Source organism: Rhincodon typus, chromosome 11, assembly GCF_021869965.1.
Source record: "Rhincodon typus isolate 14 chromosome 11, sRhiTyp1.1, whole genome shotgun sequence".
Classification (NCBI taxonomy): Eukaryota; Metazoa; Chordata; class Chondrichthyes; order Orectolobiformes; family Rhincodontidae; genus Rhincodon; species Rhincodon typus.
This window is the reverse complement of record NC_063342.1, coordinates 54,265,499-54,290,414: the sequence shown is the minus strand read 5'-3', so window position 1 is coordinate 54,290,414 and position 24,916 is coordinate 54,265,499. Positions and strand designations below refer to the sequence as shown.

The window sequence follows — 24,916 nt, the reverse complement described above, 5'->3', positions numbered from 1 at the left end:
TCACAATAGCATTGCTACATGCTCCACAACCAACAGAGCCAGCCTTTTTCCCATGCTGTTCATTACTGATAAACCACTATCCTCACCAGATCATCAAGCCTGCTCTCAGAGGAACCTGGACACCATTTCAGCTCCTCAACACTTTACTTTGAAACTCAGTGACACCTATGACTTGAATACTTCTGTCAGATGGCCCTGCAACATAGACATACACAAATCTGAACAGGATGCACCTTACAGCTTTGAACTTGCCTTCTTTGTTGCTAACTACTTTAGTGCGTACTTGAAGGCTGCAAGCCTCTATATACTTCACATTGCTTTCTGGGTGCGCACTCACTGACTTCACTTATTCGCAGGTTGCAAACCTCTCTGTGGGTCACATTGTTTTCTTAGTGCTTGGGATCCTTAGTGCTTAGTTACAGGATGCTAGCCTCTGTGACTTGTACTGTTTTATTGAGTGCAGAAGGAGAGATGCAGCTTGCGATGGTGGGGAGCATTAAACAGTCTATCAGTCAGCTACATGTCACTGTGGGGCACCATGCTGTATCACCTTGAGACCAGCAGCAAATGCCAAAAGTTTAAGTGGCAGGCACACTGCCTGTGCTTCAAGCAAATGGCCATGTGTGAAAGGCCAAATGGAGCAGTCCTAACTGAGGTGAAGGGGAACTGCAGTCAGTCAAGGAGCTTGCCCATTCCAGTCCTGGTGGTTGGCCACTTTGGTATTTCGTCCAACCAGATTCCAGAATCTGTGTACTTGCAGTCTGGCAAAGGTCCACAGTCAATCCTGCAGTCCAAGGGTTACAGGTCCGTCACTCAGGACCAGGGAAGCCTGTGGGCTGTGGTTAGTAGGAGCTGGTCGACCAAGTCATTTTGGGGAGTGGGCCATGGTCAGTCCTGAGGAATTGATCTCTATTGGCCATATGGGTGTAATGGAACAAACTCATGGAGTCCTGGAGAAAGCAGCAACTCCAATTTGGGGATGGGCTTCATTGGACTGGCCACTGGGGGAATGCTGATTGTGATGGGAGGCAATTGCAGATGGTAGGGTGGGATCACACAGTGAATGGGAAGGGACTGTGAGCTGTGGAATGGAGGATTCAAACAGGTTGAGAGAACGCTGACTTGTACTTGTGAAGGGTTTGGGGCCAGTAACATCATGGCAATTTCGGAAGTCTGATGCTTGGGATAATGTTGCACATTAATAGTGACATAAAGGGGCTCACCAGAAATAGTACAAGGGGGTGCTAAATAGTCCCGGGCGTCACAGGCACATCATCACAGAAGGAATCATGAAGGAATGGGGAGAATTCGTGAGTCGCAGAGAGTCTGCACATTACTTTCTGTGAAACAACATTTCACCTTGCCACATCGGATCAAAAGTCAACTGCACAATAAATGTACAAATAGACTGATACTGCTAGTAAAGTGGACAGAGCAAGTTACTGTAGTTTTTTTTTTGAGTGCAGAATAAAGCTGGTTGGAGGACCTCCTAGATGCAATTTCAATAATCATGCCTGCACTGTTTCAGCAAAACCACACCTCTGGCTTCAATTCTTACATCATCAGTGGTCCTTTATTTTCCAATCTTGCAGTTACACATTGTAGCCTCAATAAATCATTAACATTACAATATGCAATTGCCTCCTTGTCATTGCCAACTAAGTAAGTGTAGTGAGAACAAGACATTGAAAAGCCATGCACGAAATTAGTATTTCACGGCCACATTCCATAGTAAGCACTGGAAGACCACATTTTATAGCTGCTAGATTTGTATACTGAGAGGCAGGTATCCGAGGAAATGGTCCGTGGTGTGGAAGAGAGTCTTTTGTTTGGTTGAGGGAGGGCACATTCGGAGCTGTCATGGTTGCTTACTGGCAGCATTCTTTTCCAGGTGTAGGATGAAAACTGTTTGTGCATGGCATAATTGTATGATGTGACGTACCTCAGAGCATCTTTTGGAGGCAAGACAATGACCTCCTTGCGAAGCTTCCATGCCACATTGTGTAAGGGCATAACATGACATTTCATTGTTATGGCGATAAAGGCTGAAAGAATTCTTTCAATATAATGTGTTATCTTTGTGATATTCCCCACAGAAGGTCTGCTCACATAAAGAATGCCATTGCCAGAATTATTGCCTTGGTACTACTCCAAAGACAGTATAGAAGGGAATAGTAGGCATGACTTTGTCAACAAGCTTGAGAAGAACAGTAATCCCAAAAGCTGCTGCTCAGCCTATTGAGGGGAAAAACAACAGAACAAGATTCAGAGATAGTAGGATACGTCAGCCTTCCTGCTCCTCTGATGCTGCTTGGCCTGCTATGTTCATCCAGCTGTGCACCTTGTTATGTTAGAACAAGATTCACCAAGGAGGTAGAAGAGAATGATAAGTTTCCACTTTTCCAAGACTCGCTGTCATTTTCTTCAATGGTCTAAAAGGTCGTCAGGCACAGGTTAAGGTTATCCTGGCCCAACATCTCTGAACTGTATCATCTGTTGGAGGAGGCCTTGTGCTCAGAAGGATAGGGTGGCTATCAAGGTGACAGCTGCCCTGAATTTTTATACTCGTAGCTCCTTTCAAGGAGCAACTCGAGACTGGAGTGCCATTTCCCAATCCCCAACACTTAAGTGGTTCCAGTCTATGGCTGGTGCTGTTTTCTCCACAGCACAGTCTTTCTTCTACTTCTCCAGTGCTGAGGGCAGCTGGGCAGCTCAGACAACAGCAGTCTGTATGATCACTGGCCTACCCCAGGTGCAAAGCACTAAAGTCTGCACCAACATAGTTTTGAGAGTGCACTAGCACCAACCTGCAGAGTTCATCTACAGAATAGGCTTTTACTCCATTAATGTTTTCAAAAAACTGCACTAAATATCCTGGGAACTGTTGTGACTTTTGGTATGAAAGAACTCCTTGGTTGCTTCCTCCTTTCCAGGTTCTTGGCCCATATAAGAATATGACTGCTGGGAGTCGAGGGTAACCCCTCCAAATGTAGTTGTCAGCTTTCCAAACGCTTCTCTAACACTCAGAATGAAGACACAACGCTCTTCGTGCTTTAACTTCCATCAGGGCCATACCTTTCCTTTTCTTCTTGACTCCATTTCTTGCTTTTGTTTTTAATTTTTTTTTTGCATCTAAAATGGTTGCTTTGGTTTTCTATCCAAGATAATTGTTTCTGTTAATTCTAGTTTTTTTGTACCTAACATGGTGCCAGAGAATGACAACTTTGTATGGTTTTCACAGTACTCCTGTATTCCTGTAGTTGAGTACACATGGCAATAAAACCCTAATTCTAATTCTGGTGGAACAGACCAAAGGCCTCCTCCAGATATGCCTTCGATGACCAGCAGAACCTTGCAGCCTCGCTCAGAAATTACCTCCTGGGATAATTGTGTCCTTCACAACTGAAGCTGACAAAATGGGCATGGGGGAGCGCTCCTGAATGCAGATGGAAAAAGGGAGAAACAGCAATCTTCCGAGGATGAACATTAGACTGAGGATCTGCACATCGACCAGGAGGCCTTACCAAGAGAGATGGCAGAGTGATGCATCGCTGAAACTGAGAGGCCAGAGATAACCTCATGGAAACCCACAACCAGGCTGAATGAGCTGCCTCTGGATTTTGTTTAATTGGTTAACGTTCCATCAGTAATATGGCAAGCAGGCCTGCTTAGTGCAAAGGATATGTGGGTACCTTTTTTTATTTACAGACCTTGACCTTCTGTGTTGTAGAATAAGTGTCTCATTGTCCATGCGGCTGCGTGGTTGTAGTCTTCGGGTGAAGAATCCACTTTGAGGAATCTATACATTGTATGTCCCACTGACCATCAGGGAGGAACAGCAGTGAGACATTGTATGCACATTGCATGCATCTAAAGTTAGGTAGCTGTTAAGGCTGTAGTCTCAATAAGATATTTAAATGTTGTGTGGTGAAGTCCTCATGAAAGGCAGTGGGCTGAGATGAATCCTGAGGAAATATTCTGAGGAATCAGAAATATTTCAGAGAGCACATTGACTGCTAAGCTGCCTTGAAATGCTTGAACATCCTGTAAGACAGCACTGAATCTGCGAGAGGTAGTGCTTTTTCTAGTTTCGAAGCAAACCAATTTGCTACGAGGGAAAGTGGACATGTGATCTGCCCAGAATACATAAAACTGTGAATGGCTGTGTATTGCTTTGAAAAGTTCATGCATAGAATTAATTTTTTTCCCCAGAGATGTGTGAAGTCATCACTGATTTTGTTCTCTCACTCATAAGGTGGGTGCAAGTATGGAATGATGTGTGCTGGCTAGTCCCTAATACAATCCTTACACATTGTGTCTGGCTTAGTATCTCTTCTGCCAGCTGACTGGGTAAGGCCAGTGTACCTGTAATGAGAGCCATGTAGCCATAAGGGACATTGTGGAGCCCACAGTGAATGGCTGGTGAATCTTTGTGTATTTGTTTTCCAAGACATCATCACAATATCAAAGTTTCTCCATAATTTCAATCCATCTTTGCACAGAAGCCTTACATCCCCTTGGCCAAAATCCTGCAATAGAAGTCATTGACAAAAAGAAACCTCTTTATCCAACAATATATTTTATAAAACTAACTATTTGACATTGTACATAAATTGAGTGTTTTTGTGGGTGCATATGCCTGGCTTTGTGGTCTGGTGGAGTACAACCCCAGTGGACATATGTAGCAGGACTGTCTGAATGTTGCTGACACACTGTGAAGAAGACTGCCAATGGTGTCAAGCAACTCTGGATCCTGAGGTTTGCCCTATGCCTCTTGGCATGGGTGGAAACAGTCTAGACTGAATGGAAATAGGAAATGAGTGCTGACGAGGGCAGTGATATGCTGTCATCCTAGTAAAAAGCAGGCTGCTCAGCCCCTCAACTCTGTTCAACGATTCAACAAGATCATGGCTGATCCAACACTCTTCATACCCACTTTCCTGCCCTTTCCCCTTTAATCCTTGATTCCTCTACTGGTCAAGAATCTACCTATCTCAGCCTTAAATATATATAAGGACACTGCCCCGCAGCTCTCTGTGGGAAGGAGTTCCAAAGACCCTCAACCCTGTGAGAGAAGACATTCCTCCTTATCTCAGTCTTGAATTGGCACCCCTTTATTTTGAGACCTCTGGCGCTAGACTCTCCCATGAGGGGAAACGTCCTCTCAGCGCTAACTCTGTCGAGCCCCTGAAGAATCCTGTGTGTTGTGTTGTTATATCCTGTATGACTCTGCCTGTACTGTCATGAAGTTGGCCAGCACTGCCTTCTCACTGGAAAGGAGAGGCTGAAATCACTACGTGAAACTCTACGTTAAGAGTTCTGAAACCAGAAACCTATTTGCTCTTTAAAAGGTGGTCCTATGTACCAACCATCTCTCGAATGCTGTCATATCAAAGCCTCACCTGTGTCCATTATACCAGAACTGGTCTCTGGCCTTCAACTCCTTTAAAGTTTTGGCATTCACTTTAATTGTAAAACCTATTTGTCAATTACAGTTAGAGGCTGGTTCTCTCAAATTCAATCTAAAAGTTTACTAGAAGAGAAACAGGAATTGTTGGAGAAACTCAGCAAGTCTGGCAGCCTCGATGGAAAGAGAAACTGAGTTAAAGTTTACAGTCCAGTGACCCTTCTTCAGAAGTCAAATTTATTAGTCTTGATTAGTTACAAGATGTTTTCAGAAGTTTTTATAGCAAACAGCCAAGTTTAGATATTTTAATCGACTTGTTCAGAGATGTTATTACACATTTCTGGAACAGGTGGGACTTTAAACATGGTCTGCTGACACAGAGGTAGAAACATAGGAAGCAATGGCCCAGTTGTATTATCGCTGGACTGTTCATCCAGACACCCAGGTAATGTTCTGCGGACCAAAGTTCGATTCCCACCACGACGGATCGTGGAATCTGGAATTAAGAATCCATTGTCAATTGTCAGGAAAAACCCAATTGATTCACTAATGTCCTTTTAGGGAGGGAAATGCCATCCTTACCTGGTCTGGCCTACATGTGACTCCAGACCCATAGCAATGTGGTTGGCTCTTAACTGCCCTCTGGGCAATTAGGGATGGGTAATAAATGCTGGCCTAGCCAGCAATGCCCTCATCCTATGAATGAATAGAAAGAAAAACTACCACTGCACCGCAAGAGCCCCTAACCAATGAAATTAGTAAGTATAAAATAAACGATACATGTTAAAAGTTGTGGTTGATCGGGCACAGGTCTGTTTATTCTGTTGACTGAAGTTTTCATTCAGTCTTCGGTCTTCCTCGCTTGTGCATCCAACCATGAAGAATCAGCACTCATTAACCATGGCTGACCTCTGTGCATGATCAGAGATATCCTGAACTCTAATTGTCTAATGGTCTATCTTGATTTGGTGAAATTAATTAATTTAACCAATTCCATATCTCTTTACTAAGAAAAAGTGGCACCAATGAACAATTAGTGTGTCTATCCAGAGCACATAGAGTCATCCCATCACAATTTAACAACGTCTCACATGTCCCATCAGATACATCTGAATGTTGTGCAAAACCTATCAATGCCCTCAAACAAAACAAACCATGTGCGACTCCAAAGTAACTGTTAATGCTTCTTCAAATTAACTGTACAAAATTAATACATTTTGCATATTTTTAACTTATAAAATTAACTAAACCAATTTAAGACATAACTCTGTTTCTGTAAAAGTCTTTTACCTCAAATCATTTTGACGGTTTACGTTAGCTTGATCCATAAAAGCAAGCGTAGCACCAGGAACTCGTGACCTTAATTTTATCCTGAGCCATTTGGCTTTCTTCGTTACAGAACTCTTTTTTTATTAGCTTATCACAGTTAATCATAGAATAGAAGATCATAGAATCCCTACAGTGTGGAAACTGGCCTTTCGGCCCAACAAGTCCACAGCGACCCTCACAGCATCCCATCTAGACCCGTCCCCCTATGAGTCACCTAATCTACACATCCCTGGGCACTATGGGACAATTTAGTATGGCCAATCTACCTAGCCTGCTCATCTTTGGACTGTGGGAGGAAACCGGAGCACCCGGAGGTAACTCACGTAGACACGGGGAGAATGTGCAAACTCCACACAGACAGTCGCCCGAGGGTAGAATTGAACCCCAGTCGCTGGTGCTGTGAGGCAGCAGTTCTAACCACTGAGCCACCGTGCCGCCCTAAACAAAACAATTTAATTTTTCATTTGCTTGATTAAGTGAAAATGATTAATCATTGAAAAACAACTCTGAACTACACTCCAGTGAGCTGGCACAGCAACTATTCTAGCGCCGTAGCCAACCACTGTCAGGTGACTCACCATTTGCAGTTATTCCACACTCTCTCACGTTTGCTCAGTACTGATGTCTGGTAGCTGCGATTATTAGGTTAAATAAGAGTTTTCTTCCTCCAAGATTGGGTGCAGTTCTTGCTGTTCCTCTGAAGGCTGCTCAGGTGACAATCGTCTGGTATCTGAAAGTTGAGATGTGGAGGAGGATATCATGAAAAACATGAGGTCAGTTGCCAAAGATCTGCAGTTTTCTGTACATGCCAGATGGGGGTGGGGAGGGACTGGAGAAGGTGCAATAGGAAGGACTGGCAATACCCGATATGGTAGATTCTGTCAAAACTGATCCTGGAGTTCTGAGCACAGCCTCCTTGAGAGGATTCGGATGACATCAGTGTGCATGTATCCCTCAGCTTTATTTTTCATTCATTTATGGGATGTGGGCTTTGCTGGTTGGGCCAGCATTTAATGCCCAGATCTAGAACATTATGATGAGCTGTCTTCTTGAGCCCTTCAGTTTTGTTGTGTTTCCTTTTGTTATGGCCATTTATGCTTTCTGAAAAAAAAAAAGCAGACGGAATCTCAGTGATCGCAGGACAGTGTACGTGGATGACAATACCAAATAGCTGTAGCTCTAAGGAAACAATGAGAGGTGAATGTGTGGGCAGCAGCATTGGCATGCATGTGAGGATGATTTGGAGCCTCTGTTAGTCTTGAGTCCTGGTTGCTGATGGAATGTGGGAGTGTGTGAGGCTGCTAGTGCAATGGTAGGGCGATGTCCTATGAAGATAGACACACTGACCTTGAATGCCCATTTAAGATCATTGAACTATTGTGACTCTGTTGCCAGGTCCACAGGAGAGTCTCCAGGAATCCAGCTGTCCATATACTCCCAGTCCAGTCTCAAAATTCTCAGGCCTTTAGGCAGACTCTGGGAGCAACACAGATCTCTAGTAATACTAACTTGGTGTGCTTTTTACTTCTAGCCAATTCTTCAATGGTCAGCAAGAGATTTTGTCTGATTGATGGAGGTCTCTGTTAAAAGCACCAATTCCTTGAAAATATACAAACTGTTTGACATAGATGCTTGTCGTACATGCTGCTGGACCCCCATTTCAGCATGCTGTCAGTCAGCAGTATGGATCACGTACAACTTCATGCTGAAATTGTTGCAATGTGAAGACTCATGTTGTCTTTGAGTTGAAATTTGTGAATAACAAATTCCGACCCTCATGTCTGAAGAATTTTTCCCATGTTTTGCTGACCATTTATGCCCCCTTTCCACCCAGTCTTTGGTAATTGGCCTGTCTGGCAACCAGATCTCATTACCTGTAAAAATAAATCTGTTTTCTGAACTAGCCCTCTTTGTTTCAATATCCAATTCAGTCACAACTTGGTGAAGGTCTTGGAATGATTTTTTTTATTTGAGAATTAAAAGTAATTCAAATGGTATTCTTCACAATGGTTGCTATTTCCAACACTTGTGCTTAATGAACTGAAACTGACTTAATTTTATCATTTGTTCTAAAACCTAACTATAGTTAGTGCTTTGATTCTTTCTTTGCATCCTGTTTCCCACTGTGTTGCATATGGAATAAATTTGCAAGGCTTTCATTTTGATTCTTGTTTCTTAAATAAAAATGTCACAATATCAGGCACCTGCTATTATCAGTTGTTCTAATTCACACTTGGAAATGGAAAAGACATTTAAGTGGTAATTTGGCTGATACATTCTTAACAATAATTCAACGAATGCATTCAAGCATTCTAGTCCAACAATGTTGATGCATTATACTTTTGAGAGTTGTGCCTGACCTGAAAAGGATCACAAAGTAACTGTGAACTCAGTGTGGGCCTTGGCTCAATGGCCACATTCTTGTTTCTGAGTAAGAAGGTACAAATACCATTTCAGAAACTTCATAGTGTTAGCTAGGATGACACAACAATAAATGTATTGAATAAGTGCTGCTCTATCAGAGGTGACAGATTTGAGGTGGGATGTGAAACTGAGGCTCTTTTTTTTTCATGGAATGTGGACACCATTGGTGAGGCCTACTTTTATTGTCTATCCCTAATTATCTGGTGGATTTTCAAGGCAGGATGGTGAGTGGCTTGAAGGGGAACTTGTAGATGGTAGTGTTCACATCCGTCAGCTACCCTTGTCCTTCTAGCTGGTAGAGATGCAGGTTAGGTAGGTGGCTGGCAGAAGTACAGCTGTGTAACTTGTAGATGGTACACACTGCTGGTAGTGTTCACAGTGAACAAAGTCAATGTTGGAATTAATTAATAGGTTGACAATTAAGTGAGTGGCTTGGTGCTGATAGGTATCAAGCTTCTTGAGTGTTACTGGAACTGTACCCATCCAGGCAAGTGCAAAGTATTCCATTACACTCTGAATGTAGGTGCCTTGTAGATGGTGAACAGACATTGCAAGATGGGAGATGGATTATTTGCTACAACCTCTGGCCTGCTTTTATAGCCAAATATTTATTTGGCTAGTTCTATTCAGTTTCTGGTCAATTATAAGTCCCAGGAAATTGATACAGGGGAATTGAATTTAGGGATGGTGAAGCCATTAGAAGTCACAGAGGGATTGTTAGATTGCATCTTGTGGGAGGCAATCATTGTCTAGCACTTATGTGGCTTGGATGTTATTTAACACATTAGCCTTAAGCCTAAGTGTTGTCGAGATCTTTGTACAGATGGATATGAACTGCTTCAGTCTCTGAGAAATGGTATATGGTCCTTAACGTTATGCAATTGTTAGTGAGTTACTTCGATTCTGTCCTAATGATGGAGGGAAAATCATTAATGAAGCAACTGAGGATGCTGCTTTGTGTCTGAGACTAAAATCATCAACCTCCAAGTTCAACCATCTTCCACTATGTTAAGTATGACTCCACCCAGCAGAGACTTTTCTCCCTGATTCCCCTTGACTCCCGGTTTTGCTAGGGCTCCTTGATGTCACAATTTGTCAAATGTAGCCTTGCCATAAAATACATAAAGTCTTTCTCTTCTCCTCTCTGAAATGCAGCTCTTTTGTCTGTGTTCAGACCTAGGCTGTAATGAGGACAGGGGACAGGGGATGAGTGGCTCTGGCAGAATCTAACCTGAGGGTCAGTAAGCAGCTCATTCCTTTGCAAGTCTTGCTCATTGACACTGTTGACCGACACTGGCTGAGTTGAACTTGTCCTGCACTTTGTGGAATTTTCATGGACAATTTTCCACATTATTGGAAGCTAGTGTTATAGCTGCACTGAAACAACTTAACATTGAAGTGTTGTCAGGGCCATAGGCCCGTGCCTTCAGCTATTTCTTGATGTCACATGGAGTGAATCAGATTGTTTCAAGGTTGACAACTGTGATGCTGGAGATCTCCAGAGGAGGCTGAGATGGATCATCCAGTTGGTACTTCTGGTGTGTTGTATTTGCAACATAGGAACAGGAGAAGCCCGTTCAGCCCTTCAAGCGTGCTCCATCATTCAATAAGATCACGGCTGATCTGTGGCCACCATAATATCCCTTGATTAAAAAAAAACATATCTCGGATTCAAAGAAGAACAGACAAAATCCCCCAGGCTTTCGGTAAGATGACAATGGAGTAGGACTTCTGCACCTGGGGCTTGTCCTCTCTGTCCACTTTTTTCTTTTTAGTTTCTTTCTTTTTTCTCTCTTTTGTTTCTCTTTTTTACTTGCTGAAGAGCTCTGTTGCGGCAACGGTATTGGTAGCAGCATGTAGGCCTAGCAGCGTGGACTTGTGGTGGTGGCATCGGAGGTGAGTTTGTGTTCCTGGCAGCTTCTGCATCATGGTCCTAGCCATGACTCATGACTGCAGTGACAACGGCGGTTTTGGGTTCCCGGTGGTGTTGGCATGCAGCATAGATTCATGGAGGTGGCGGTGAAGGTGCCCTTGGGCCCAGTATGAGAGCCAGCGGCATTAGCAGTGGCTGCATCAACGAGGTGGGCCCGAAGCGGAGTCGCCGTGGTGGCAGAGTCAAGTTTGGGCCAGTGTGGTACCCAGCGGCATCGGTGGCATCTGCATTGGCATGGTCCATCGAGGATTCGTCATGCTGACAGAATCGGTGGAGACAACATGACGCTGAAGAGTGGCAACTTTCATTATAGTGGTGGTGATGCGGTGAAGGGGACTCATGCCTGGCCACCAGGCCCATGGCGGAGCACTTAACAGAAAGGACTGTAAAGTTGAACACTTCTTTATGTCTTCATTTCTCTGCTTTATATTCTATGTTTTGGTTTATAGTTCCATGTTTTAGGACGGTACTGGGGAGTGGCAACACTGTACCAACACTTTTCACTGTGTTTTGCGACAAAATATATTTGACAATAAATAAATCAAATCAGGATTTAGGTCATCCCGAAACACTCCTCCAACATCACTGTAATCAAATTATCTGGTTGTTATCTCATTTGCTGTTTATGGAGCCTGGTCATTCACAAATTAGCCATCATGCGTCCCACATTACAACAGTGAGAACAGGATACTGTGAAGTCATTGAAAAGTACAAGTTGTTTTCTTTACACAATGCTGTTCAGGATATTGATAGATAAGAGATTAATTTGTTTATGTCACCTTTTTTTCTGATGTTTTAACAGAGGAGGGAATAGACTTAAAATGAGTAAGGGAATGATTATATTACAGTAATGGGCAGGCAAATATCTCACCAATGTATCAAATACCAAGATCACCAACTGTAACGTCTCAGCTTCCATTCTGAAAAAAAACAGGAGTAACACTCTGATATCCATTGTAAGCAGCAAGTAATTGTACATGACTACTTCCAAATTAGATTACATGGAGAGTGAATTGGAGGCTTGCAGTTCTTATTTTACAACAAATAAAATTACACTGCACCATTGTTCACTTCAGTTGGTAACACTGGCGTTTGTTTTCCTTAGTTTTGAAAAGGAGAGGGAAACATTCTTGAAGTTATTGTTTATACTTGTCCCACTTGTAATATTCATTGTAATGTTCAAGTATTGCCATAGAAAGTAAAAGCAAATCTTCTCTTTCAAAAGTACGCAACTGTGTTCATTTAGGTACCAACAAAGTAATATGTTTTGTTGCAGTAAGGTGGTCTGCTTTTTACAGCTATATAGTTTCTGAGCCTCTGCTTTCAGTGAGATTAAACAAACGTGTTTTGAATTTAAAAAAACCCTCTTCACAAAATACTGCTGTGCAATTTGGATGGATAGATGGATGGTGGGGAGAGATAATATTTGAATTACTATGACAGACTTTACACAGAATTTCAAGAAAAAATACAATTTCAGAAGAAAACAAATATTTGCTTTACGTTAACCTTGTTTCCCATTCTTGGTTTGCCATTCTGAAAAGCTTGTAACAATATATGAATAGATGTCAAAGGACGAACAAAGAACAATAGATCATATTTTTCCCACCTGCTTACAATTTTGACACTAATGTGACCTGTTCCTCTCTTTGCCATCCCTTCCTGTTTGCAACTCTAATTGCAATGGAACAAACAATGTATCCTGATTGTCCCTTAATCTTAACTGCTGGTTTAGGATTGGATAAAATCATTTAAAGAATCTCATGTTTTTGGTTAAGAAATTCCTTTGCACAACTCTGACTTTAATTTTAATTGTTCACAATTTTTTTCAAATCAACTTGTAGCTCAAGCCTTGCTGCACTGTTTTTCATTGCAGAACTTTTCTCCTATTGGGAAAAGGGATTGAAGTGATAGATTAAATTAGTACCACAAAAGAAGACTTCATTTCTGTGAGAGAGGACAAAAGCAGAAATTATGCTCTTTCGAGAGGAGCTTAAGGAAAGAGTTGCTGGGTTTGTTCGAAATTATGAAGAGCTTGGAGGCTTGCAGGTCTTATTTTACAACTCAAGTAGATAGGGACAAGCTTTTTTTACTGTCGGTGAGAAGGTATGTTCGTGAGCTCAGTTGGCTGGATGAGTTTGTGATGCAGAGTGACACTGACAATTCCCAAAATTGAATAAGGTTCACTTCCCACATTAGCAGAGATTACCATGAAGGTTCCATCTTCACTACCTTGCCCCTCGCCTGAGGCATGGTAACCCTCAGGTTAAACTCACCGCAAGTTGTTTCTTTCTAATCAGAGAGCAGCCTTATGGCCCTCTGGGGCTATGGCGATGTTATATTCCCACAAGGCTCAGTTAATAATGGAATACCCCCCACTTGCCTGGATGAGTACAACTCCAGAAACACATGAGAAGCTTGACACTATCCAGGACAAAGCTGCTTGCTCGATTGACACCACATCCGCACATATCCACGCCCTCCACCACTGACACTCAGTAGCAGCAGTGTGTACTGTGTATGAGATGCACTGCAGAAATTCATCAATGCTCCTTTGTACCTGCCAAATTAATAAACTGAAGGACAACGGCAGCAAATACATAAGAACACTACCAGCTACAAGCTCCATTCCAAGCCACTCACCACCTTCACTTGGAAATATACTGCCACTCCTTCACTGTTGCTGGGTCAAATTCCTGGAATTTCTTCCCTAATGGCATTGTGGGTCTACCTATCGCACATGGATCACAGTAGTTCAAGAAGACAACTCACCACCACCTTCTCAGGGGCACCTAGGGATGGGCAAATATGCTGGCCCAGCTCGCAAAGCCCACAACCCTTAAATTATGTTTTTGAAAAGATTCCAAACTTTTACTTGCCGCAAATGGGACCATCTCAGCAATGACGAGGCAGTTTTGGTTGAGAGGCGACCTTACAGAAGTTTATAAAATAATGAGGGGTATAGATAGAGTTAATGGTAGTTGTCTTTTCCCTAGGATGGAGGATTCAAGACTTGGGGGCACCTTTTTAAGGTGAGAGGAGAGAGAATTAAAAATGACATGAGGGCAAATCTTTTACACAGAGGGTGGTTCGCATGTGGAATGAACTTCCTGAGGAAGTAGTGGATGTGAGTACAATTACAATGTTTAAAAGACATTTGGATAAATACATGAATAGGAAAGGTTTGGAGGGATATGAGCCAGGATCAGGCAAGTGGGACTCATTTAGTTTGGGATTGTGTTTGGCATGGACTAGTTGGACCAAAGGGTCTGTTTCCATGCTGTATATATCTATGACTCCATGAAACTTAATGACTGACCTCCATATCAAGCAACAAATAACCAGCATATAAGGACATTGGTGAATTAGCTTGGAGGGGAAACTTTTCCATTGTATTAGTCTGGACCATGATTACAACATTTCATTAATTTGTTCACCTCCTTGAGAGTGAAACCTCACAATTGAGTTATGGTCTGTGTAGATGGTGGCAACTTGATCAGCTGACAAAATGGGAAAGAGATGAGAACTTAGGAATATAGAAACAGGCATAGGCCATTCAGTCCCTTGAGCCTATTCTAACATTCCATGAGATTATGGCTGATCTGTGGTCTAACTCCGAATGGGCTGGCCCGTATACTTAATACCTTTGCTTAATAAAAATTTATCTATCTCAGATTTAAAATTAACAACTGATTCAGCATCTGCTGCATTTGTGGAAGAGAGTTCCAAACATCTACCAGCCTTTGTATGTAGAAGAACTTTCTAACATCTCACGTGAACTGCTCTGGTCCTAATTTTCAGACTAAGCCCCCAACTAGTTCTAAAGTCCCCAACAAGTAGGAGCAGTCTATCTTTATCTGCCCTGTTAATATATTGAAGACTTTGATGAGATCAACCCTGTTACCTTATAAATTCTAGTGAATGTAAAATCATTCCTAATTGAGGCGTTAATAGTTCAGTTTATCTGCTTGTCTTGGTGAGACGGGGGGGGGGGTGCTGACGCACTTGCCATCCCAATCCTGGAGAAGCTCCTTGTGGGCGAGAATGCAACAGGACCTATTGTATTTGTCTGCCCTCACCACTACCCATAATCACTTTGAAGCTTGGCACCAGGGCCTGGGAAAATTCATCTCATTAACTCAACAGAGCTGAGTCTACTTTTATTCTTCAACAGGAAATCAAATGGAATTTTTTCAGTTCTTTAAAAAACCTGCTGAATAAGTAAATGAACAAAATACATAACGTCTGATCATTTTGCAATGCAGTCTTATTATAAGATTTCTTTTCTTCCTCTGCCTGCTCCTGCTACTGTGAGCATTTACCCACTCAGAGCTCAGTTCCAGGGGAACCTTTTTGCTATCTGGACTAAGTGGCCATTATTTATGTAGCCACTTCGCAAGTGAATATTTGAAGGCTATTTGTCAACAGGACATAAGAGCTGAGCCCGAACCTTCTCGTTTAACATCCAAGCAAATGCATTTTCAGTAGAGGTCATTGATAATGATTGGAAGCAAAAACTCTAGGATCATTTTCCCTTTCTAACCTGAACGTTTTCAACCAGCTCATTGTTCACGCAATAGTTATTCCCTCCCTGAAACATTAAGGATTTTTGTGGTGCCCTGTAACTTGCCAAAGAAGAATCAATTTACTCAGTATAGTTGAAGACTGGATCCGAACAAATTCTGTTTTTTATAGTTCACCCACTCCATATACAAACTCCTGCTTTAGAGAGGTTCTTTGTTTTTGAGATCAATTTTTATTACAATAAAACTTACACATGACTAGATGTAAAACCATATTCATCCAAAATGATCTAATTTGTTCAGTGATCAATTATGTCTATTAGTAGTCTGCAGCATAAGGTGACAACAACATAGAAAATACACAGCATTTGAAAAGACAAGATATATAGTAAAACTTGTATAATCTAACTGCACTAGAATCAAATGGTACCTGTTAACTGATCACTTCATGTAATTGTAGGAATCAAACAGAAAATGTCTTAACATACTACAACTTGGCTTACACCCTCTCCACCTTTGATTTTTTTTTCATTCTATCAGTGAGGGAAAAATACTTCAACATTCAGCCTGTTCTTTTACAGATTTACAAGATCTATTTTTGTATGACTACTGTGATGTCTGCAGAGTATTATTAGAGATTTCTGTTGGTGGTGAGCCAAATGATGCAAATTTTACTGCATTGATCTTTCAGTTAAAAGAACTTCTTCAAAACAGATTTGATCATTTTCAAAAGAAGTCAGATCAGCACTTGTCTAGAAAGGAATTTGGTGCTTATAAGCTGTATCTTTTTATAATTAGCTGTACAGGGAAAAGGGGCCAAAGCTAATAATTTGTTCATATTATCTTGATTTTTTTTACTACTAGCTGAGCTGTGAAAACCACATTTGCAGACATAAATGTTTTGACCCTTTTGTATCAGCCTCTGCTAATGCCCTCAATGATAAAGGATTGAAGGCAAGTAACAGCAAAAGTAGGGATATTAATAGATCGTATTTACATGGGAATTTAGAAAAGAACCTGGAGATTTTAGAAGAGAAAAGGAAGCCCTGGATTAGGTAGCCATTAATAAGGTGTGAAACAAGCATGTTATATGGCCTACATTATACCCCCTCAAAATATTTAGAAGATAGTCTGTACCCTAACTTTTTCATATTTTAAAGATAGATATAAGATGTAGCATTCCAGATGCAATTCGGTTGGTTGAACCACTCAACATTAAGCAAAACACACTTCATTTTTACACTATAGTTAAAATACAGACCAAATAAAAATAAAAGCATTGGTTTAACTGTAACTCTATTGAAATGCTTAACAAAATAATAGATATATTCACTACTACTAATTAACTGTTCCAATACAGTAATATCTCTTAATTCAGGAAAACAGGTTGTCTCACAGGCAGTTCTCTAGTCCAGGAGGAAAAACATGAAAAGAAAACTTAGAGAGAGAGTAGCAGAGAGAAATGTACTGCAGCTTCCAAACCCAGCTTCAAGACGCCAGCAACTGCCACTGAAAAACTAAAACTAAAATCTGGCTCTGTGTAAGTTTGACCCCATCCATTCAGGCTGCTTCTGTTGTTCCAACTCTTATTAAAAAAAAAAGAAACCAAGGCCTCTCAAACTGTTTACTTTTTTTAGAATCAAATAGCCAGCTCAGTATCTCTGTCTTAAAATCTTTCTTCAAAACAAAAAAAAGGACAAAATACACATCTTAGAGCCATAGTATTGTTGCAATACTCTTTGGGCTGATCGGTTCTTTTTTCCTTCAAGTTTTCTTATGTTCTTCAGATCTTTGGCTTTGCTAATTTTTCTGCTGTCATTTTCCATCCCTGCTCCTGACAGAATCAACTGCGCATGAATCTGTTGAGAACCAGTTTGATGTTCCACGTGATACCTACCCGTTTATGCACCTTTATCTTTTATATTGACTCATTGACAAATTACAAATTATTGGGAAAAAAATTTTAATCTCCAGTTTTATGGTGAAGCATTATATATTTTTCTGTTGGTGTATTTTAAAACAGTCAAACAGAAACATTTACTGTAAACAATTCCAGTGCTTTAGCTTAAACCATTTAATAACAAAAACAACTAAACGTTACTCTAAATTAAACTTAACTAAACTTATTAATCTGAAATATGACACATTGCTATGGATTTGATTTATATAAAGTGCCAAATAACAAATCAACCTTTGGGCCACCTATGAGTTCTTATTCCAGTGTAAATCTGAAGTTACAGATAGCATTAATAGTGCCTGATTTCCCTAAATACATAACTTAACACTTCAAGCATTTGACTTTTTTGCCTAAATCATTATTAACAGGATATCTTACATGGCTGAAATAAAGTATGAACTCATTGAGGCAATTGTTTTGTTTTTAGAATTGAAGATGAAATTTTGAGTAAACTATCCCTTTGAAATTAAATTAATGTTCACACATTGTTCAGAAAGGTTTGATATGATGATTTAACTGCAGAAAACAAGTTACCAGGTTTTTTTTTGACAGGAAACACATAACTTTATTCTATGCTATTAATTTGTGCTTGATGTATTCCACTTGAAATTTATTGTTCTCAAGGCTGCATTAGGATGTGGAGGAAAAAGTTGCATGGTGTTGAGCCTTATTTTACATACTGTTTATTTTCTTTGGAGCTGTTGAAAACATGACTGCTATGTTCACTGTTGAACTCAAAAGATGCTTGCAGCTGTACCTGTTTCACACATACAGGAACATGCTCAGAATGCTGCATCACATCTTCTTCCATCTTGAAGACACCCAAGGCTTCATGGTATTTTTAAAATCTATTTTGACATATTTCTCATTGAATTCCATGCTGCTTCATTACAATCCTAATTCATTTTTATGTTCATCCTTTTTGCTATTTGACTAAGTTTTTCGGAGTTAACCGATATACTAATTGGCTTAATTGTAAAAACATGTTATATCGGTGAAGCTGAACATCTAAAGTCATCACTTGCATGGCCTGAAAACTACTTCTTTTTAAATTGTAAGATATTTGTTAATGTCGAATATTTGAGTAACTCTTCACTCTGTTCATTAACAGCTTTATAAAACTTATGGTTGCAAGTGGGGAGGATGCAGGAATTGGCTAATTGGTTAAAATATTTTGAGTGATCTCAGTTCATATATTTACTTACCTGTCAAGTTTAAAATAATGGTTTATGCCAAGTAAGATCATTAGTGATACACATTTATACTTTATTTTGAAGCCTGTATAGCTGCTTGTGAAATTCTACAAACAAGTATTTGTATTACGTGGGTGTTTGCTGAGACCGGATAAATTTTAATGTTGCAGGCTTTGAACAACTTAGAAATTATTTTAACTTCCCTGCTTAATGGGTGAAAAGACACCAAATTGGGTTAATATTTTGACTCCACATAACTAGTCATGTACCTTGGAAAAGGGGATTTTGTATTTAGCAGTATTTTGGTGATAGGAGAATAATGCTGTATCCATTTCAGTGATTTGAATTTATACTCCTCAAAGTTGATTCTATGTTTTTAACTCTGTCATTACGGAAACTGATTTGCGAACTTCCCAAAGAAAATTGCATATGCACTGTGTGTAAACTTTATGATAAATAAATCTTTGAAGGGCCATTTTAGGAACCTGAAGTGCCATATTTACTAACAGCACAATCAGCTACAATGGGTAAAATGATTTTTCAGAATTTAGATGTTTTGTCAACCTCAATAATGCAGTTTGTTAATTCAGCTCGTGCTTGTTTGTTTGTTTATTTGTTTGTTTGTTGTTGAATATCATGTTGTATTTTCACACCAGCAAAGTATTTATGAAGAGAACATTGTAACTGTGCTGACTGAAGGGATATTACCAGAACCCTCTTATGTGCCTTCCACCTACCTGGCAGAGATACGCCAGCTTCACCAAGCTGTGTGTGATGTGGAGGTTCTGCTCAACTCCCCTGAGCTCCAAGCAAAGGACTTTGAAGATTTCTCCAAGCAGGATGCTTGTTTAAAGGTAAGATATGCTGAACTGAGAGAACATCATTAACTAGAGCCAGGGTTAAATGAAGATTGTACAAGCAGTTAATCATAAAAATTGAAAGCGAGAAAGTATTTTGAATCACATTGTTGGATAACTGTTATTAAAACCCATACTTCCTCTGAATGTGCCGCAGTTCAGCTATCTCAACCTCAGACATCATACAAAACTTTTGAAATTGCAATGTATGACTGGATAATTTCATTTTGTAGGAACACAAATTGGTCAGTTAGCCCATTAAGCTTGCTTCATGACTTAGCTATTCATTTAAAGGTCTAATTTTACAATCAAAAGCTCTGACTTTCTTTCAATATCCCTGAATATCCTAATTTCTTATAAAGTTTCCCTCCTTAAATACCTTAGCTGATTTTGTAATTATGCTTCCTTGGAAAAATGATTTGTCAAATGCTTCTAATTCTTTGTCTGAATTATTTATCTTTCCTGAATTTGCTGATTCCAATTTCTACTATCAGAGGGAAGAGTTGTTTCCAACTTTCCTTGGCCATGTTCTTCATTATTTAGATGGAGGAACTGAGTCGTGCGGACTTTAAAACTTTATTTAAAGACCTTTCCTGATAGGTTGTACTCAAAGCTGAATATGGTATTCCAAATGTAGTGCTCTGTAAAGGCAATAGTGCTTTTGGCTTTTATATTCTGAACATGTTGTGAACCAAGTGATATTTTTGATTATTTGCTCATGAATTAGCTCGTAACGACATCCATCTCGATCTCAAAATCAATTTATTCATCTATTCTTCAGTGCTAACTCATTTAAGGGGTAGTTCTATCTCACAGTTGGATTTACTAAACTGTATTTTCCTCATTCACTTTGTATCTCCATTTTTTAAAAACTTCTATTCTAATTTTTTCGATTCAATACCACCAAGTTTAACTAATTTGAAAGCTTTGGTACACTCTCCTATTATCAAATCTATTTCGTACTGAAAGATTATAGTCTCAGCATAAAAATGACCATCTATCCTACTCATCCCACAGAGCAATCTCCATTTCCAACCATCTCAATTGTAGGTAGCAGATACCTTAAGTGCTTTTCTGTATTTGTTTATAAAATAATTGTTTACCTCCTCCATAATTCTACTCCTTCAGTAACTTTGTCAAGTAACTTTTGGATTAAAATTTGGTATATATCAAAAATACCAAATATCAGTTTCATGATTTAGTGGATATATAAAAAAACTGAGAAGTGAAAGAAGATTCACTAAATGGCGGAACATGATGTTAGCCTGACGTAGTTGTCTATTTTGGTGCATGACTAAGATTGGATAAAATGAGAATATATTCCTCTTCCTTTCCCTGGTTAAAACCATTGTGTTTAAGATTGGCTTGATGATTTGTTCTTTTGTTTTATATCTCCCATTTCTAACTTATGTGGGGGGAAAAGATCAAGCTGGAATTTTACAGTGAATCATTGGTGATCATGCAGTGGAAAGTAGGAATCTGCTGCTGTTTAGAATTGTTTCCAGGTGGTTGCATCAGAATTTCTTCACATTTAAAATCTGGCTTTAGCATCTAATCTCAGGCAGAAATCACCCAACATAGTTCTGTTTCTTCTCCAACATATGTTGGTTTTAGACTGGTATATCCGTTTAAGAATGTGTACGACCTCTTCGAGGTCATAATTATATCATTGTAGCTTCATAACATCATGTCCAAATATCACATAAATGGAGGGAATGCTTTTTGTAAATCACACACTTTTTAAAAAAAAAATTCAAATATGCTCTATTATTGTCCATATATGCAATTGCAAGTCTGCTTCCCTGCATTTGTGACCAGCATGACTTTTTGTAGTCTTTAAACATTGGTGCGCATTTGACCTCACCCTGACTTGGCCTGAAAAGCATTGGCCTCTGCGTATTAAATTTTTTGTTTGGCAACCAGATCTTTATTTTACACTCTTATTTTGATTTGCACCCACAAGTAATCCCTTGTTCCTTAACACACATTAAATACGATTATGGCTGACACCAACTTTAATGATATTGATTGCCCTGGTTACACACAAGTATTGCCTTAGGTTTAGTTGAGCTAAAGTATTAAATTGTTGTGAGATGCAGCCATGGGCACAGTTCCATCCTGTCCTGAAATAAATCTGCAGCAGCTACAAATGATCCTTGTACTTTTGTGTGATGGTAAAATGGGGGAATAAAGGAGATATGTTTGACTTGATTAATGAATATGTATTTTCTCATAAACACATTCATCATTGTCATTATCAAGTCGTAAAAGTAAGAAAACTGTGCATACATTTTTCAGCTCCTGTTTTCACTAGCTGACATAAAATTTGGGATGAACTTCTTCTCAAACAGTTGCCTTTGTTACATAAATATGTTTAGAAAGTCAAAATGTTAATGTTCTAACTTATATTGCCCACAATCATTTTTAAGAATGCTGAAAATGAATCTTTCATTAATTATTATTCATATCATGACTATTAATTTAGTAGAATACACAGTGGTGAACTAGGACATTCTTGTTAAGCAGGTCGAAGGGGCTGGCTAACTCTAATTTAATTCTGATCCTGTTTTCCTTTCAAATTGAGACGCAGCTGATCTTCTAGACTTCACATTGTATTCCATTTGTATCTCTGGTTAAAAGGATTGCATTTTTAAAAGACCAGATTCTTTGAAACTACTTTCATTGAAATTCTGTCAAAGATTATCATTACTGAAGCTGGTTATGAAATGATACTGCACAAGTTGACGTAAAGCAGCATTCACTTCTTATGAGGATTGTTTGACTCTTATTCAACAAATCTTGTTTGCACAATCAAGGGATTAAAATCAAGTAATTGGAGGCAACTTAAAGAACCTAAGTCCCAGTGGAAAACTAACAAAGAAAGTAGATCATGGGATTCAGGGGAATTTGTCAAGTTGGATCCAAAATTGGCTTCGTGGTAGGAGACAGAGGGTGGTGGTAGAAGGCAGTTTGTCTGATTGCAGGCTGGTGTATAGTCACAGAGATCACTACTAAGCCTTTTACTGTTTGTGATATTCCGAAGTGATGTTGATGAGAATGTGGTGGGGTAGGGGAGCAATAAATAAGTTTGCGGATGGCCAGGTGATTGACACTGAGGAGGAAGTACTTAGGTTATAGGAATATATAGATGGATTGGTCAGAAGGACAGATCAGTGGCAGATGGAATTTAACCCTGATAAACTTGGAGGAAGTACTGAAATGAGAAAGTATTCAACGAATGGCAAAGCACGGGGAAGCTCAGAGGAACAGACAGGTCTTGGGTTACTTGTGCACAAGTCCCTGAATGTGACTGGACAGGTTAGTAGAGTAGATAAGAAAGCGTAGGGGATGCTTGCCTTTCTCAGTCAAGGCATCAATTATAAGAGCAAGGAGATTATTTTGGAGTTGCACAGAACTTGGGTCAGGCTGCAACTGGTGTACTGTGTGCAGTTCTGGTCGCCACACCATAGGAAGGATGTGATTGCACTGGAAGGAATGCAGAAGAGACTCCTCAGGATATTGCCTGGGATGGAGCATATGAGCAATGAAGAGAGGCTGGATAAGTCAGGTTGTTTTCTTTGGAGCAGAAAGGATTGAGGAGTGACTTGTTTAAGGTGTATAACATTATGAAGGACATGGACGGGGTGAAAAGAAAACAGCTGTTCTCCATAGTCAAAGGGATAAGAACGAGGGGGTATACTTTTAACGTGAAAGGCAGGAGGTTTAGAAGGGATTTGAGGGAAACCTTTTTCACCCAGAGAATGGTGGCGGTCTGGAGTGCATTGCCTGGAATGGTAATTGAGGCAGGTAACCATACACCCTTTAAAAAGTACTTGGATGAGCATTTGAAGTGTCATAACATTCAAGGCTATGGGCCTAGTTCAAGAAATTAGGACCAGAGTAGGTAGTGGTGTATTTTTGGTGGCACAGACTGGATGGGCCAAAGCTCCTCTTCTATACTCAACAATTCTAAGAATTTTAAAAGGATTGGATTGGATGATGCAGGATTCAGTGCACAACTTTTTATCAAATTTTACGTGCCTCATATTAAGTAATAACCACAGAAAAGGCTAATGTACAAGTGGTTTCAGTTAAGCAGAATGATTAGATTATATTAAGGGTGATCAAAATGCTCTGAAGTAAAGATGCAGAACAGCATCATCTCCTGAGGGATCTGAGAACATGCAGTTAAACCTGTCAAGGGTGATGTACAGAAGCAATGCGGACTTGAGATAGCTCCCTCAGTAACTGTCCTTGCCTCTTCTCTCTCCTGCAGTTTAAAGCCATGAATGTAATTGAGCTGCCCCAAGAGGACAAGAATATGCCTGTCAACAGTGATCATGTAGTGCCTGTTCAGAACATTGTCCCTTACTATCTCTCTACAGTCAGTGTAATTTGCGACTTCTGAACATTCACGATGTATGCACGCAGAAGCAGCAAAATGCAAACATTCTGAATAAGTTTTCAGTTAGTGTGAAACCAAGTGTAAGGTATTCAAAAAAGTGAATGAATGTTCCAAAGGCATGTGGTTTTCAACTACCTGAAAAACACTGCTAAGTTGGTGCAAATTGAGATTTTCCAAATTCATCCAGATGGGAGTGATCATGACCAAGTGATCTGAACCCCTGTCCTCCACCCTGCAGTGAAATGGGGAGTAAATATGTTAATAACAATGTGGATCTATAGAATGAGGCAGCTCTGACACCAACAGTCACATGCTGTTGAGAAGAGAGCAAAATGGAAGAACTGTAGAAGAAAGCTGAAATCAATAATCTATATATTAGACTGTAAATAGAATTTACAGAAGCTGCTGAGAGTGAGACAATAGTTTTTCCTAGATCTGGTAAAAATAAGAGAGATTTCTAAAAGGAGACAAGAAGGTGAAGCTTTTCATCTTGTCCTCCTAAGAACTAAGATACAAGAAACAGGCTTGGAAAAGGAGATACAGGTTCAAAGGGCCTAACTGCCAAATCCCGTTTCTATTTCCTGTGGTTTTATGATGACTATTAAATGGAAATTTTCAATTTCTAGTCTCCTTGTAATAATTTATTTAAGAATAAACATGCTGTTGATTCCAGAGGAACAGTCTACCTTAGTAGTACAGCCTCAAGAGTGAGGAACAGATACCCAGCACCCAGATTGCATGGTAGGTAGAATCCATTATGGATAATGATGCAGGCTTGAGGCCATGGAAGTGATTCAATCTGTGGTAAAAGTGACAGCATGGGAGAGGTTGAGAAGGAGAATCCTTCATGGTAACACCAGCCAGTGCAGGAATAGTGCCAATCAAGCA

At 40.0% G+C, this 24,916-nt stretch overlaps 1 protein-coding gene across 2 annotated transcripts in view; it reads left to right on the top strand.

Moving 5' to 3' along the window:
• dmd (dystrophin) overlaps positions 1–24,916 on the top strand; it is a 1,291,331-nt gene that overhangs the window by 473,544 nt on the left and 792,871 nt on the right. For both annotated transcript variants that reach the window (XM_048602828.1, XM_048602824.1), the window contains exon 39: positions 19,423–19,620. In XM_048602828.1, coding sequence (XP_048458785.1) covers positions 19,423–19,620 — 198 coding nt within the window. The remainder of the gene's footprint in view (positions 1–19,422; positions 19,621–24,916) is intronic.